The sequence below is a fragment of the Rhinolophus sinicus genome, linkage group LG10, assembly GCF_036562045.2.
Source record: "Rhinolophus sinicus isolate RSC01 linkage group LG10, ASM3656204v1, whole genome shotgun sequence".
NCBI lineage: Eukaryota > Metazoa > Chordata > Mammalia > Chiroptera > Rhinolophidae > Rhinolophus > Rhinolophus sinicus.
In genome coordinates, this window is record NC_133759.1 from 45,342,254 (window position 1) to 45,358,203 (window position 15,950).

The 15,950-nt window shown below is 38.4% G+C and overlaps 1 protein-coding gene across 9 annotated transcripts in view; it reads right to left on the reverse strand.

Moving 5' to 3' along the window:
* Nucleotides 1-15,950, reverse strand: part of GRM7 (glutamate metabotropic receptor 7) — an 820,785-nt gene that overhangs the window by 292,699 nt on the left and 512,136 nt on the right. For all 9 annotated transcript variants that reach the window (XR_012489707.1, XR_012489705.1, XR_012489706.1 and 6 more), the window contains exon 5: nt 15,660-15,800. Coding sequence is in view for 5 of the 9 variants with exons in the window: in XM_074313055.1 (XP_074169156.1) it covers nt 15,660-15,800 (141 nt within the window). In the remaining 4 variants the exon portion in view is untranslated. The remainder of the gene's footprint in view (nt 1-15,659; nt 15,801-15,950) is intronic.

The window sequence follows — 15,950 nt, forward strand, 5'->3', positions numbered from 1 at the left end:
AGAGGAAAAAAAAAAAAAAAAAGAAAAGAAAAAAAACTGTGTATCACTTCCAATGCCTCCAAGCCCACAGACAGAAACAGACGACAGAACCAAGGTCAAATTTCATGTTACCGCTACTGGAATTGATCGCTTAACTCCTGGGCTTCATTTCCAAAACTCACCTGAATCTTCATAGACTCAAGTGACCGTGCTCCTCCAGACCATTCTCAGAACTAAATCCTTCATGCTTCTCATCCAAGCTTTACTGGACACTGCCCACTGGACAAGCCTCTCCGATGACCCTTCCCACATTCACATGTCAATTTTTCCCTTGCACAAACGCCAACTCCTACATTCACACATCCTGCGACTGGTCTCTTAGGCATTGATCATTCTTCAATACAACCGTACCCCAGTTTTCAAATACATCCGTAACCAAAACATTGGTGTTTCCTCTATGTCTCTGAGACTGTTTCTGATTAGCCTATTCATTTATTCTATTCTTTAGATTCTGAAATGTGGCAGCTATGTGCGATGTCAGAGGGGTGGTAGATTGGGGGAGGGGGTTATCACTTTGTGAGGGGTGTAAATGTCTATTACATTGTTTTGTACACCTGAAACTAATAATAATAAAAATAAAATGGGGGAAAAACACACACAAAAATGTTGATGTTTCCTGAGAACACTGTTTAAACCTGTGGCTCTATTATGTGGAGATTTTTTTTTTTTTCCTTGCATAACTTATGCATCTCAATGCCTTCTTATTCTCCAATACCACTTGCATTTTCTAATTTATTTTTCCCCTTGTAAAAAACTCTTGCTCTTTTGAGTCTTAACCACTATAGGTCTTGACTCATTTGTCAAGAACTCTGAAGGGTCTGAGGTTTTACCATATCTGAAAGCCTACAAATAATCCTGCCACAGTTTCATGAATGTTGGCAGGAGACATGAGACTCATGGGTCAGAAACAAGGGTTTTATGTCTCATAGCAATAATAGTAGCGGACATGGCAGTGTTTTAAGGCTCTGGTTCCCCAACCCCCAACCCACACAGGAGAGGAACTTAGAGCTTAGGAAACCTAGTCATTTATACTGACAGTAAATACAAGGTGTGATAAAAAAAAAAAAAAATACAGTGAATGTTTAATTTTTTTAAAAAATTACAATAAAAGACACATTGCCTTTAACACCCCTCAAAGTAAGCCCCCTCGCTGCAAACACACTTATCCCATCATTCTTGCCACTTTCTGAAGCAATTCTGGAACTCCTCTTTTGTGAGTGTCTTTAGTTGCGCTATTGTGGCTGCCTCAATGTCATGAATCATTTTGACTTTGGGGAGCAGCCAGACGTCATATGGTGCCAGATCTGGTAAATTAGGTGCATAAGGACACACTGCAATGCAAAGTTTTTGTTTGACAGAAATTGCTATACCAGAAGCGATGTGTGACACAGAGACTTTCCATTGTGATCACAAAATACAGTGAATGCTGTTACCAAGTAGCATCAAATGGAAAAGCAAGGGTCTTCAATATGGGAAGTAGCACAGGGAAATTAAGTCACAGTGTGTAACAAGTTTGAACTTGTTTGGTACAGTCAGTTGGATGTGAATTATGGTTGAGAGAAGATGTGCTTTAAATTGTGCCATAAATCATCCTCCATCATGACAACACTCTGTGTCACACATGGCTTCTGGTATACAGAAATTTCTGTGAAATAAAAACATTATGATGTGTCCTCATCCACCTTATTCACCGGATCTGGCACTGTGAGACTTCTGACTCTTCCCCAAAGTCAAAATAATACAGGATATCGAGGCAGCCATGACAGTGCAACTAAAGACACTCATGAAAGAGGACTTCAAGAACTTCTTCTGGAAGTGGCAAGAACGATGGGGTAAGTGTGTTCGAAGAGAGGGGGAGCATTTTGAGGGGATTAATGACAATGTATCTTTTACTGTAATATTTTTTTTAAATTTAAACATTCACCATATTGTTTGATCACACCTCATATGCCTGAACTTTACTGTGAAGAGGCACTACCCCTATCTTCCAACATAATTTGCTATACAAAACATCCTTGACAAGATGGTCTGGAACAACGGTAGGTAGTGTCTATGCTCACACGTGCAGAAACATGAGAAACCCATGGAGAATTTCCTTCCGACATTATTCACTCTTCTCATTACAGTACCAATCTCTGAGTTTGAGGCCCATATCTCCTCACTTTTTCCTGAGTAATCATATTCATTCCAATGACATTATCATCTATTGACAAATCTATACTTTGTAACTTCAACACACACTTCTGAGTTCTAGACAAATACACTGAATTGCCTGCTTAACTCTTCTAGCCAAATGTCTTATTGGTATATTGAAAACTAAATGTGTCTAAAACTAAATAAACTCTTGCCCTTTCCACCTTCCAGATCTTGCTCACCTACATACCTGAGAACTCCTGCAGTGGCTATATTGTCCCCCCAAATCCACTCATCACCATTCTCTATGCCCTGAGAAGCTCACTGTGATAAGACAGAATCAAAGAGCTCCCTTGCTTTTTGATATCTAGTTGGATTGGCCAATGGGGTCACTGGCAGGAGACTGGAGGGCAGGAGGATGATTTGGTCTTATTATTTACCGGTCTGGCTCCCTCCTTGTCAGGTAGACTCCCTTTGCAGATATTCTCCCAGGATTCTGCCCACTACTACCACCTCTGCTTGCACTTGCAATCTAAGAGTGTGGATAGTACTTTGTGTTACTAGGCCAGAAACATTGTGCTATCCTTTGCTGCCTTCTTAAGGAACTCCTCTGGTACCTTTGTATATTGTCTTCTATGAAATGCCCTTTAAATAATCCAGTTTGCATGAGCCATCATTTCCCACTTGGACCCTGACTGCTACATTCAGCTGTGTGAGCCAGAAATGGGAGGAGGGGGCCATGACGGCTTTCATTCCCCAGATCCAACTCACGACCAAATTACAGTGAGTCTGATTCCCAAAAACAGCTTATAAGATGTTTAAATCATATTTTCCTAATAGCTTAAAGTTTTTATAGGAAAAAAAAGTTAGGCATTATTTATTTCTTTTTAAAAATATGATGGCAATCCTTTTGTGCCATGAGGTGCCACTTCCATGAATTACAAAGCACAAGTTACATGAATTACAAGCACAAAGCAAAATGCTTTGGTTCAAATCCCTGCTCTGCTAGACACTAGCCAAGTGACTTTGGGCAATCCACTTAACAAACGTTTAAGAACTTTGCTTTTATCTTTCTCTTCAGTAGACTATAAATATTATCAGCTCTGTCAACTCTGCTGAGTTGTAGGGATGATCAAATGACACAGGCGATAGTAAAACAATTTAAAGACTCTTAAAATGCATCTCCTAAAAAAGATAAATCAGTACCTAAGCATATGGGGGGGGGGGGAACACCACCACCAAAACAAACTATTCAGTCTTGCATGTTTTCTAAGAAATACAAATCAAAACAGAGTTAACATTTTAGTCGTTTTGCCAGTGGCTGTGTAAATTAGTATAGTCCTTTCTGAAAACAATTTGACAATATACTTCAATTATCCAAAAATATTAATAGAGTGAATCTGCAGTGTTAAAAATAGGCACTGCCTCCTATGGGTCAGGCACTGTATTAAGCACTTTGCATGTATTCATTCATTTAGCGCTTCTTAAAATGCAAACGAAACAAAAGTCAATCAGGTTATTATAATCACTTACATTTCACAAATTAGGAAACAAGGCACAGAGATGCAATGGCATTTATGCTAGTCTTCACAGCTAGTATGGGGCAGTAACCAAAGCTGATTTCAGGAGATTTGGCCTCAACGTCCTGTTCTTAGCTACTCCATCTAATGACTTCTAGCAATTCATCGTAAGAAAGTTATCGATAAGAAGAAAAAAGCAAGAGGCATTAAGATATTTCCTAATGTGTTTTGTATATACCTGCAAACCTTGAGAGAAATATGATTATTTTTTAAAAAGATGGTCAAAGTTAACATCTTAAGTGTAAAAATTGCAAAAAGCTAAAATTATTGTTCATTTAGATTTGTATTCACCTTCTTGTTTGCAAGATGAAGCACTGTCATTTAAGAAAGTACCTAATAACTATTGGCTAGTTTATTATTTTTATGACTATGGTTTTAGCTCTGCATCTAATTTCTTCCTCATAGCAAATAAAATGCAGTAATTCTTCGGTTATGAAAATAACCACAATCAACAGAGAGAAGGATATGGTCAAAGCTGGGAGGCTGATGCATTTCCTCGTCCTCTGTTCCTCTGTACATTTCGCTCTCTCTTTTTAAAAGGATGGAATGGCTAATACATTACAGTTTATTGGATTTGGGGATTTTCACATTTTTACTTGAAATAGAACACTTGTCGCCTCAAATAAGTGCAGAACTTGCTATTTTCTTTTCATGTCTTGTAAAAACAACATAATGGTCTTATGAAACATTTAATATGTGCAGCCTAATAAATCCTACAAAGCCCTTAATTCAACCCATTTGCCCAGGCTGATTTTCCACACGAGAGATTCAGCTTCAGTGCTGACAAGTACATACCCCACCAGCCCCATCCTCTCTCAATTTGATCAATTGCATTAAAATATTTTATGCACAGCAGATTTCTAGAAAGCAACATTAATTCCTCAACAACTACTCGATGTCCAACCTGAGCTCTGGCTGGGCATGTGAAGAAAGGCATAGCAGAGAAATGAGTGCCTGGCTGTACTGAGCTTGCAGCTAAGTGCAGGAGAAGCACATTCAGCCCATAGTAACACTAATGAGGACATCCTCCCAAACAGAGGCAAGCACAGTGCTGAAGGTAAGGAAGGCCAGAGAACAGATAGCAAAGAACATGACCTAGATCATGGTGGGGACATCAGTGGAGACTTTCTGAGAGGGGCCACTGAGACGTGAAGGGTGAATGAGTGTGCACTGGTCAAAAGATGTACTGAGGAAAGGGATTTCCAGGCAGAGGCAACAGCACGTGCAAGGCCCTGAGGGAAGAAGAACCCAGGTGCCTTTCTAGAACTGAAAGGAGGCCAGAGCTGCAGGAGAATGAGATGAACCCCTGTCCCAATGGGCCCGAGAAACTATGCTGAGAGTTTTAGTCTTCTTCCTTGGAACAATGTATGGCCATTAAAATGTCCTAAATAGTGAAGGTAACAGGATTAGCTCTGTTTGCTAAAAATACCACCAATTTAGGTTTTGAGAACTTCTTAAAATTCAATAACACTTCTACGATCTCACAACTTGTCCAAGGAAAGAGAGAATCTATGGACATGGCAGCCTGTGTTGGAGTCATGATTTATGTAGTAGTCACGTCAACAGCCAGGCTCTCAGGCATTAGAAGTCCAATAATTATTTGTCCTAATAATGTTTCTGCACTTGTATCCACATCAAGGGAACTGCTTCAACTTGGTTCTTAGCATCATTTTCTTTTTATATGTTTGTGTTTTTATTTCTTTGAATTCTAGAATATAGCCTTTCCCTACAAACTTGCCTGAAATGTGCTCATGACAGTTACATTTTTCTCTCCAATGAAAAGCAATAGCATCTTGTCATTCAACATTTTCCTTCCATAGTAAATTGCCCACTTCTGCCAGAGCATCGGATCACTTTGGTAGTTCAGTTTATAACTGGTCCTCCAATATTGGTAAACTTTTCTTTACAGGCATTATTTTGTACTGCCTCAGTTTCTCACTGCTTCAGTCTCTATCCTTGGCTTTGATAAAGCTGCAGGCATGATTTTTTGTTCCACCCTAAAAGGACAGATTTCCATGGGGATGAGAACTGTTCAGAGAGATTATTATAATTGTGGCTACAAGTCACTGTTGTATAATTCTGCCGCTTATGACATGAACAGTTTGAATTCTATGTCTTTTCTCTTTGTACAAACTACTAGCTCTTCATCCATATAAGGAAGTTTGAGCATAAATTGGAAAACACTGCCCTATTTTGAGTTTAGTAAGGAGAAACAAGGTCAGCTCTCTTCTCCACTGCAGCTGTTTAAAAGTGAGGGCCAAAGGCTCAATCTTGGATCATTATCAGATATGTTCTACTAAGAGCCCATAGGTGACCAGGTGTCACATGAGGGCATTGCTATATAAACAAAACCATGAAGTTACCCCCAAATGAGAAAGTGCCTATTCACATTCAGTTCTCTTAGAGTCTTGGAAGGCAAGCAAGCATCAGAGGAGGAAGAGCACAGGGGGAAATCAGCTGTATTTATCATTTGGTTGATTCAACTGAGTCAAGATTTCCTTACCTGTACAATGGGAACAATAACCGCTCCCAGACAGACAGGGCTGTCATGATAATCTCTGACTATATTTTCCTGGAATATTTCTATACTTTTATTTCCTAGTTCAACCTTTATTTGTTTCTTTCACAACAGGAATCACAATTTGTAATTATTTTATTTACCTGCGTTTGGTTTTCTGTCTGCCTCCCATACTGGAATGTAAGTTCCCTGAAAGCAAGAACTTTGTCTATGTTCTCACGTCTAGCACAGGCGCAGACCCAGCAGAGCTGTTCCATACACATTTGTCAAGGGAACAAATAACAGAAGGCATGGGAAAATGAATGCATGCTATTAGTTGTTGGGGTCGTTATATTTTTCTCATTGGCAGTCATATTCTCATATAGGTCACATTATTTCTCCAAAGTTGAGTTTTACTTTAATCTGTTAAAAGCGGGATGATATCTGGCTCGCATATTTCACAAGGTTAATATGGGCTTCAAATGGGATGATATAAACCCATAAAAGTGTATTGATATGTATATAGCACTATACAAGCAAAGGACTTTGAAGGCAAAGGAAGAATAAGACTGGATATAAAAATAAAGGGAGGCAAGGCAGTTGGAGCCATGGAGGAGTTATCTTTTCAGTTTTTATTTTTATAATGGCCAAAGATAACAAAAGTTCCACCACCACAAACCACAGTGATGGCCCCTACATCCACTGAGCACCTATTAATTCCACAGGCCACTCTTCTGTTTAATCCTCACAAATGACCCCACATAGTAGGGACTATCATTATCCCATTCTACAAATGAAGAAATAAGGGACTAAGGATGTTTCAGTACCTTGTACAAGGTGACACAGGAAGTGAAAGACCTGGGGTTCGAACCTAGGCAATTTGCATCAACTAGCGTGACTGCTTTCGTGAGTCAGCTAGTGTGACTTCAGCAGGCAGCCACATAATAGAAGCTATGCTTTAAGTCCCCTCAGCGCTATCTGTGCCCAGGATGAGGATGAAGATATGGGAAGCCTCCCGTGCATTTACCCACCTGCCTGATCTACTGTTATTGGAAATAGGGAGACAAAGTTAGAAGGAGTTATACAAAGTTTTTATCTGGGTTTATATATGTGGCAGATATTTATCTGGTGAGCACATTTTTATTCTCTAGAAAAATGAATATGACGCCACACACATACTGTAAAAACCTAAAATGCTTTTAGTGTCCATATTTCTCTTTGCAAGAGGGAAAAGAACAAGAAAAAAAACCTGTATTACTAAAAACTCTGCCTGAGGAAAGTTATATTCCATTCTAACTTGCTTGATGATACTTGATAAGTCATTCAACAGCTTTCTTACACCTACTAAACTGACTCTAAGCATCCAATTTATAATACTTACATTGCTTACAAGAGGCACTTTGTTTACAAGGACTGTTGCTGAGAAGACAACATATGCATTAATTCCTCTAGTTCAGAAATTCCTTCTCATTAACCGCCCAGTCTGATAGGCTTTCCAAAGTTGGAAAGGCCATGACTCCCATTTTTAAAGCCATTGCTTGTTAGAGTTAATGAGAAAGAAATGACATACAGCTCAAATAATTATAGCTTCTAGCATTTATGGAACAGTTTTGCCTGGATACCCCTGGGCTTTCAAGTTGGTGTTCCGCTGCCTGGATTGATTCTGCACAGAATTAAACACAGCTCCTGTGGATGCCTTGGTGTGCTGTACGGCAAGAGGAACTCGAGGGAACATGGAAGGGTGGTAATAACAGAACACAGGAGAACAGGGGGGAAAAAAGATTGGCTTTTGAGTTTTAAAAGCCAATATTATGTACTTAGTACTCGGCTCTGAGCTTTGAAAGTTGACTCCTGAGAGATTCAGGACATACAGTGTAGACCATATATAAAAGACTTAGAAGCATATGGTTGGATCTCAGTCAGTCTCCTTCCCCAGGCTCCAATAAAAGCATTCAGGAATGGAAGAAAGGAGAGACTGAGGGAAGCATGAAAGGGAAATGTTGGTGTGTGCCCCTGAATAGGGTCCTAAACTCTGTAACTTCCCCAACCATGGTCAGAGGAAGGCTGTGGAAGTAATCAAAATCAGAGCTGAACCTAGAGAAATCCTGAGGCTAGGAGCAGGCAAGAACCCATGCTGTAGTCACTTACACATCTCCACTAGGAAGAGAGCCAGCAGAGACAAGGTCATTTCTGGATATCGATTCGTGGACAGCTGGACGTCAGGGATAGAGGCCAAAGGCCAAGAGCAAACAGACCCAACAAACAACTCCAATGTCCTGACCTTCAAAAAGCCCTCTGTAACTAAGCTTCAACCTCCTTGATCAGGTGGAAGAACGGACTCTACAAAGGCTGATTTCTATGAACAGTTGGAACGGAGCCTTGAAAAATAAAGTGAAGTTATGAAAAGTAAAAGTTTTATTCTTTGCACCACTGGTTTTGTGGCCTGAGAGTTTACTTGCTACAGTAGATCACCATAGAAAAGGCTACAGAATTCTGCCCTCAAAAGCAAAGCACTGCATCATCTTTATCTTCTTTCAAATGTGTCCAGTGGAATAATTGACAAAGCTGGTGATATGCTTCCCTCTGAAAAGAGGCTAGCTTTTTGTTCTTAACTGTCTTTAAAAAAAAAAGAGGACTTCATTGGTTTTAAAATAAGAAGATGAACTTCCATACCTAAGTGACTTAAAAGCAAAGCCAGAGAATTAGCATGGCATATGATTTAATGTTATACTAAAACTTTTTTGACTATTACATGTGGGAACTCAGTGTCTAGAAACAGTCATCTTTATGGACGTAGGATTTTTATTCAATGCTCCTGTTCCAAAAATAATTTACAGATTTCCAAGAATAATGAGGACTTCAAGTGTGACAGTAAGGTAATTTTAATTTGTGGACTACTATATTAATTAGCATCTCATCTATCTAAATTTTGTTACTAAGCTTACCCAAATAGTTTCTATAAAATGCTGTGCTAAATCCACAAAGTTATATACCTTAGCCTTTCTGTGATAATTCTGAAACATTTAATAATTATTTTAAATGAATGAATAAAAACTCTTAATAATTTGGCAAAAATAGAAACCCACCATTTAGGAGGGAGGTAGGGGCAGATTTAAGGGTGATGGTAACAAAAGAAACACCAACCAAGACTGAGATTTAGAGCTGACTCAGAGAATCAAAATTTTAACAGAGAACCATATTAACACATAATCAGATAATGGAAACTCCATACAGATTAAATCATAATTAATATGCACCCAACCTCTATTTAAGAAAGCACAAAGGTATAAAATGCATTTTACTTTGCTTCTCATCAACATGGCTTCAAAAAGTCTTAGAGCACCGAAGAGGTAGACATTACTTATCCATAACATTTTGATGTGGATTCTTCAATCACGCTGAATAAATTAGGTGACACAATACAACATGTATATAACAAGTAAAGGTCAATTCAGAATAGAACCATAAAATGACAGGGAAAACTAAATGATATGGTCATAAACTCTTTTTGCACGTATATTCTCAGAGCATTTGACTTACTTAAGTATAATTCCTTTGTCTTGATAGTCCTGTTAAAAAATTATATAGGATATGATAGGCCTGGGTTCCAGGTAAGAATATAGGACTTGAGAAATACATGGTTTATTCACTAACAGCACTTCTTAACGGGCTTTTTTTGCCCCCCACCTCCCACCAAAATGACCTTTACTTAAACTATTAGCTTTGAGAAGTGAGGTATAAAGAAAACCACAGCTTCAGAATCTGACCTCCCAAAATGTGAACATTTATTAGCGTATGCTCTTTAGCCCCTGATACTTTCCACAGCAAACATTAAGGATTCAAATAAAAAACGGAATTTGCTGATTGTGTGACTTGAAAGCACTAGCAATGGAATACAGTGGCTTTTTACAAAGAAAAAAAAAGTCACTGACTTATTCATCTTCTGCTATCTCAAAAAGAAAACACATCTCTGAAAGTCAAAATGTCCCTTTATGGGATGATGGATTTCTAAATGTTGAGTTCCTTCTTTTCAGCAAAGAGGTAACTCTGATGAATCGGTATTCACAAAGCAGTATTTGACAGAATAGTAATGTTAGTTAGACAAATGTTCTCTATAAGCTACAAGATATGACAGAGTGATAATTTTTATGGGCTGCCATAGGCAAACACATTCAGATTTTCAACACTGCCTTCTCAGTTTAAAGAATGAGTTTGGGAGCAAAGACCTTGGAGATGATACTAACTACATAAAGACACAGCATATGAGGGGTACAATGGTACAAAATTTGGGACATGAGGTGTCGGCCAAGTCCAAGACCGGGTGATGCTTGGACACACCCTCTACATAATGGTGCTGAAATCCCTTAAGCTCTGAGCTTCCTAGTCCATTCGCAGCACCAAGTTGTACACTGCCTGTCTTTCTGAGACCTCAATATATTGCTGTGTAATACACACTCCAGTGAAGAATACCTGTCCATATTTATGTGCTTATTCAAATCCCTGGCTTTATTTTTCTGTTAGAATTCAACATGTAGATTGATTTTCCTTAGGACTGATGTAAGACAATAGGATCTTCATGAAACTCTCACAGGCAACTTATCCAACCCAGAAGAGAAGATATTTGTTAGCATTAATGAGCTATTACTATGTGCCAGTTTACTTGAATTACCTAATTTAATCCCCACAAGTTTGGGTGTAATTAAAGTTTTATTATTCTCATTTCAAAGATGAAGAAAGGCTTTGAGAGGCTAAATAATATTGCCCAGGCTCTCACAGGGTTGACAGAGGTAACCCTAGAACAGAAACCCAGGCCTTTTTCATGACAGAACTCATGGTTTCTTAACCACTTTGGGTCCTCACTTTCTTTTTCAGAGACCACTTTATCTCTGAACTTTTTCTTCTTTCTGTGTCCTTCGTACCTCCACAAAAAACATAATTATTATTCCCAAAGAGCTCACTCTCTAAACTGGTCTTCGTGTCAGCGATACACTGGCAAGTCTTAAGGGGAAAAACACACAGCAAATGATGTGGACATGGAGGAACATAAACACTACTTGACATAAACCCACGTCTGACCTTTCTGCCCACAATGACAAGTACTCTGTGGTGAACTGTCTAGAAAAGTTTTCTTTATTATGTTTGTAGCTAGCACTCTCTCCATGAGGAATTGGAGCTCTACTATGAAGTCGCATGAATGGCTATCGTACCTGTCACATAGAGTTTGTGTGTCCTGTGAATGATTAAGCCATCAATAAACTTACTCAACTACATGTCCCCTTGGGGGATGGCAGCCCAGTGAACCCATGAACAGAATGAGTCACTGCCAAGATTTAATCTATATCAATGAAAATTAGGGAAGGTAGGAGGACGAATGTCTAGCTCTCAGGGTTGGAAAAGCTTGGGACTGTGTATCAATACTGAAGAATGTGGTTGCTTTCCTGGTTGAAAGGAACTTTGAATGCATATGGATAATTTGTAGAAATAAAGATTACAGGGTAGTCAGGTCATTTTCTATAAGAATCCATGCCTATCTAGCTCCAGTTAAATTATAAAGTATACAAATTATAAATTTCAGTGTTTTTTTCAACCATTACTCTTCCTTTCATGACTTTCTGCTCTCTCAGGTTTTTAGAACCCATTGTTATTCCTTGAACCCAGAAGTTTTATCTCTCCAAGGAGCATGGGTCCCATGCCTCAACTCTAAAACTTGTCTTGCCAGATGACTGATTTGATGATAGTCTACTTAGAGCTAATATATAATAAATAGCTCATTATGGTTAAAGAGACTATGCAGCCCAGGAAAAAAAAAAAAAAAGTTTATATTTTAATTTGTGCCCGAATCTGAGGAGTGAATACTTTCAGACTTATTTTTTTTAATTAACATTTATTGGGTTGACACTGGTTAGTAAAATTACATAGGTTTCAAGTGTACAATTCTGTAATACATCATCCATATATCACATTGTGTGTTCAGCCCCCAGAATCAGTTCTCCTTCCACCACCATATATTTGACCCCATTTACCCTCATCTACCACCTCCCTCCTCCCTTACCCTCTGGTAACCACTAAACTATTGTCTGTGTCTATCAGTTTGAGATTATGATGCTAAGTGAAATAAGTCAGACAGAAAAAGCCGAGAACCATATGATTTCACTGATATGTGGGATATAAAACTGAAAGCAACAAAGAAACAAGACAAAAAAATAAACAAAAACTCACAGGCACAGACAATAGTTAGGACTTATTCTTTAGCACAGCCCAGTCACGGAAAGAGACCTGTGAGAGGGATTGCTTTCCTCAGGCCTCAGATCAAAACCGACACTCTCTTCAGGCAGTAGATCTGCAATCCAGACTAGTCAGCTTGCCTTCTCATTTGGTTGCTTCTTCCCAATGTGCTCATTCTTTCAATGTTTCAAAAAATGGTTGCCAATGCAGCTTTCCCTTATATCTTTCATATCTTTAAGCCCATCAATGCTTCCTTCTTCCCTCCGTTCTTTTTCCTCATTGAAACTTAATTTCTCACCAGTTTCAAGAGCTCTCATTAATACAATGCAATCTGTCACTTCTCTCTATCACTTCTTTTTTTCCTCTAGGCTAGCAAATCTTAGCATGCCTTGCCTCCCACTTCTCCACTTCTAAGTTAAGGTGTACTTAAATGGTAAAGATTTTTTTTTAAATAGCATTTTGGGACTATTTTGAAAGAAAAATACAAGTTCAGCTGAATTTGGAAAAAGGAAGTACAAGAAAGAAAAACAAACACCCAACCACCCATGTTCTCATATCCAATGATGGTAACAGCAAGAGACACAATGGTGGTAACAATATTTACCTTCACTCAGGACGGCACATTTTACCACAGTGGAAGTGGTAAGGAAGAAAAGGTGTTGGAGGAGGGCATTGAGAGAGAACATAACCTCTAGCTGAGCCACAAGCTGGAGTCAGGCAACTGAAGGCTTCTCACATCCTCCCCTGTCCTTGGAATGTACTCTGCTCACCATTCCCATGCTGAGAGCTGTACCAAGGACATGACCTTGAGAGAGCAGTGTGTTGAGACCATCTGGACTGTATATAAGACTGAACCCCGTTAAGGCCTCTATATAAATGTTCAAGATTCTGGCCAGTGGGTGTGGTGATCTACTCATCTTGTGGCCGCCCAAGATAAGCTTCATAAGTAAGTCCCCTTGCTTATTAAACTTGCCATCTATCAATCTGGAGTGGACCATCTCTTTCTTTGGTCTCTCATTTCTCTCTGAGCATGAAGGCTAGTTTACAAACCAACAACAGGGAAAGGATAGAATATTCAAATAATTTGGGACCACAGTTAATTTAGTACATCTGATCACAGATTTTTTTTTTCTCACATGGAAGGAGCATATGAAAACACAAACATCTCTATTTCCATTATTAAAAGGTGGTGGTTTGGATGATGAGCATACTTGTTTTTGTAAACCTAAATTCTCAATGATCAGCACTAAAATGTGACTACAAATAAAACAGCTTATGTTAAAGCACATAAAAAGACTGGGGATTCGCCTTTGATGGAACAATTCTAATGGCCATCACACAATCCATTCTATTTTCCAGACACTCTACAGAACACCACATGTCAGAAAGAACCAAAAAAATGTCATCAATCATTTCGATTCTTCTAATATATTTGGATGTTCCTTGTCATATAGACAAATTATCCAGACACCAAACTAATTTTTTCAGTTTCTACTTGAAAGCTTTGTGTCACCTAGGTCTAGTCAACATTGAATTAATTTTTTTCCCTTTTCCCCAAATATTATAAGGATCATATTTATAAAAACCTCCTTGTTGTATACCACGGCCTAGAGAATGTGGTTAATCTGATATTACAATTAACTGAGTTATACATTCAATTATGCATATTTATTTTGTATCATTGTTTTACTTACATCTCTGTCTCTGGTCATGTCTTACCTCTTTTTTTTACAGAAAACTTCTTGAGGAAAAGCCCTAAACTGAAGCATCTCTATACCAATGACCGTGTTTTTAGTATCATGCTTTGCATGCACTACTGGTAATTAATAGATGTTTTCTGAATGGATGTTCAAAGAGCTGTATTACAAAGAAACTAAACACAGGAAGTGTGTCCAACATGAGTGTGCCTTTCCTGAACACACAGAAGGGATTTTAGGGCTTTGTGATACTTCAAGGTTATCATTACAAACATGGAAGGCAACAGAAGTTTAGAATTTGGGACTTAATAAAGGTCTAGGTCTAAGACAGATCATGTGACACCCTTACATAACACCTTTCCACAATTTCTAGTACTCTTAGGATAAAGACCAAATTCCACATATGTCCCAACATGGCTTATTCCTTGTCCGTAACTCTATACTTGAAACCTCGGTTCACATCTTCATCCTATTCTTTTCTTCAGTTACATTTTCTGTTTTTCACATCCTGAGAGATACCATAATTTCTCCTGCTATAAGCCCTTTGTCACATTATTCCATTATCAGAAATTCTCTAATCTGTCCTTTCCCTTCTCTAACCAAATGATGCTTACTCATCCCTCAAGTAGATCTTTTGAAATTGCGTCTGCCTTCAATGAGTGAAATTCCTCGGTTATATGCCCTTCTAGCCCTCAGACACTTATTGCAGATTGTAATTATGTATTCCTAGAGAGATCACTGGAATGATGTGGATTTCCCCCCCCACTATACTCTAAGCAGCATGAAAACAGTGTCCATACATGGTTTGCTCACCATCAGATCCCCCATGCCTAGCACACTGGTTAGCAGAAAGGAGTTGCTCAGTAAACATTTGTGAATGAATGAATGTGTAACTTTGCTTTCTGACTACTAACTATATTGACAGATGGCATACACATGTGTTTTTAATTTGGAATAATTACACAAGGTTACATATGAGGCTTGGTGATTATTTTAAAGCATATTTTAAGTAGCAGATGACTCATTAATTTCCATGTTATAAAAATGAGTCGAAACTCTCATTACTCTAAACCCAAGTACTTTGTTTCCTTAATCAAATATTGCCATCCATGGTAATAGTTAAATCCAGTGCTGATATGGGACTATTAGAGATTTCTGTCCATGTGAAAATGACTTCAGATTGCTGGCTACAACATGAACTAATACTTATCAGTGAGAGCATTCAAAACAACATGACCCCTCTTGAATTCAAAGAATCAATGAAAATGTCAATTACTGCAAGATGGACAGGCAGAAAAAAATACAATCTTGTCTGTACTTCTCTTGTCTTGCAAGATGCATGATCCTGCTCCATTTTCTGAACAATCTAGTAAGATTCAATTTACTTTTTCAATTTGTCTCCAGCCAGGCTTCCTTCTGTCACTTATGCAGACATTTCAACACAGGCCATGTAGAGTAACAGGAGATGGACAGTGAGAATGAAATTACCTGTGCATTTGCGATCTGTGTCTTCCTTCTTTGACCCACTAATCGTCAACTTGCAGTTGAAGTTTTCTTCCCAGTATTCAGCAAACCATACGTTTCTTCTGTTGTTTTCAAGTGTGCGAGATGTAAAATAGGCATCAAACCCTAAACAGAGTTAAATATAAAGGTCATTGCTTGTGGGGACCTGCTGAAACAGTTGAAAATAAAAATACCAGTGATGATTTGTCTTTGTTTTAGTAGACTGAATGTCTTTTGTGTCAATCAAAGAAAAAAGAAATCAACAGAAGAAAAAAA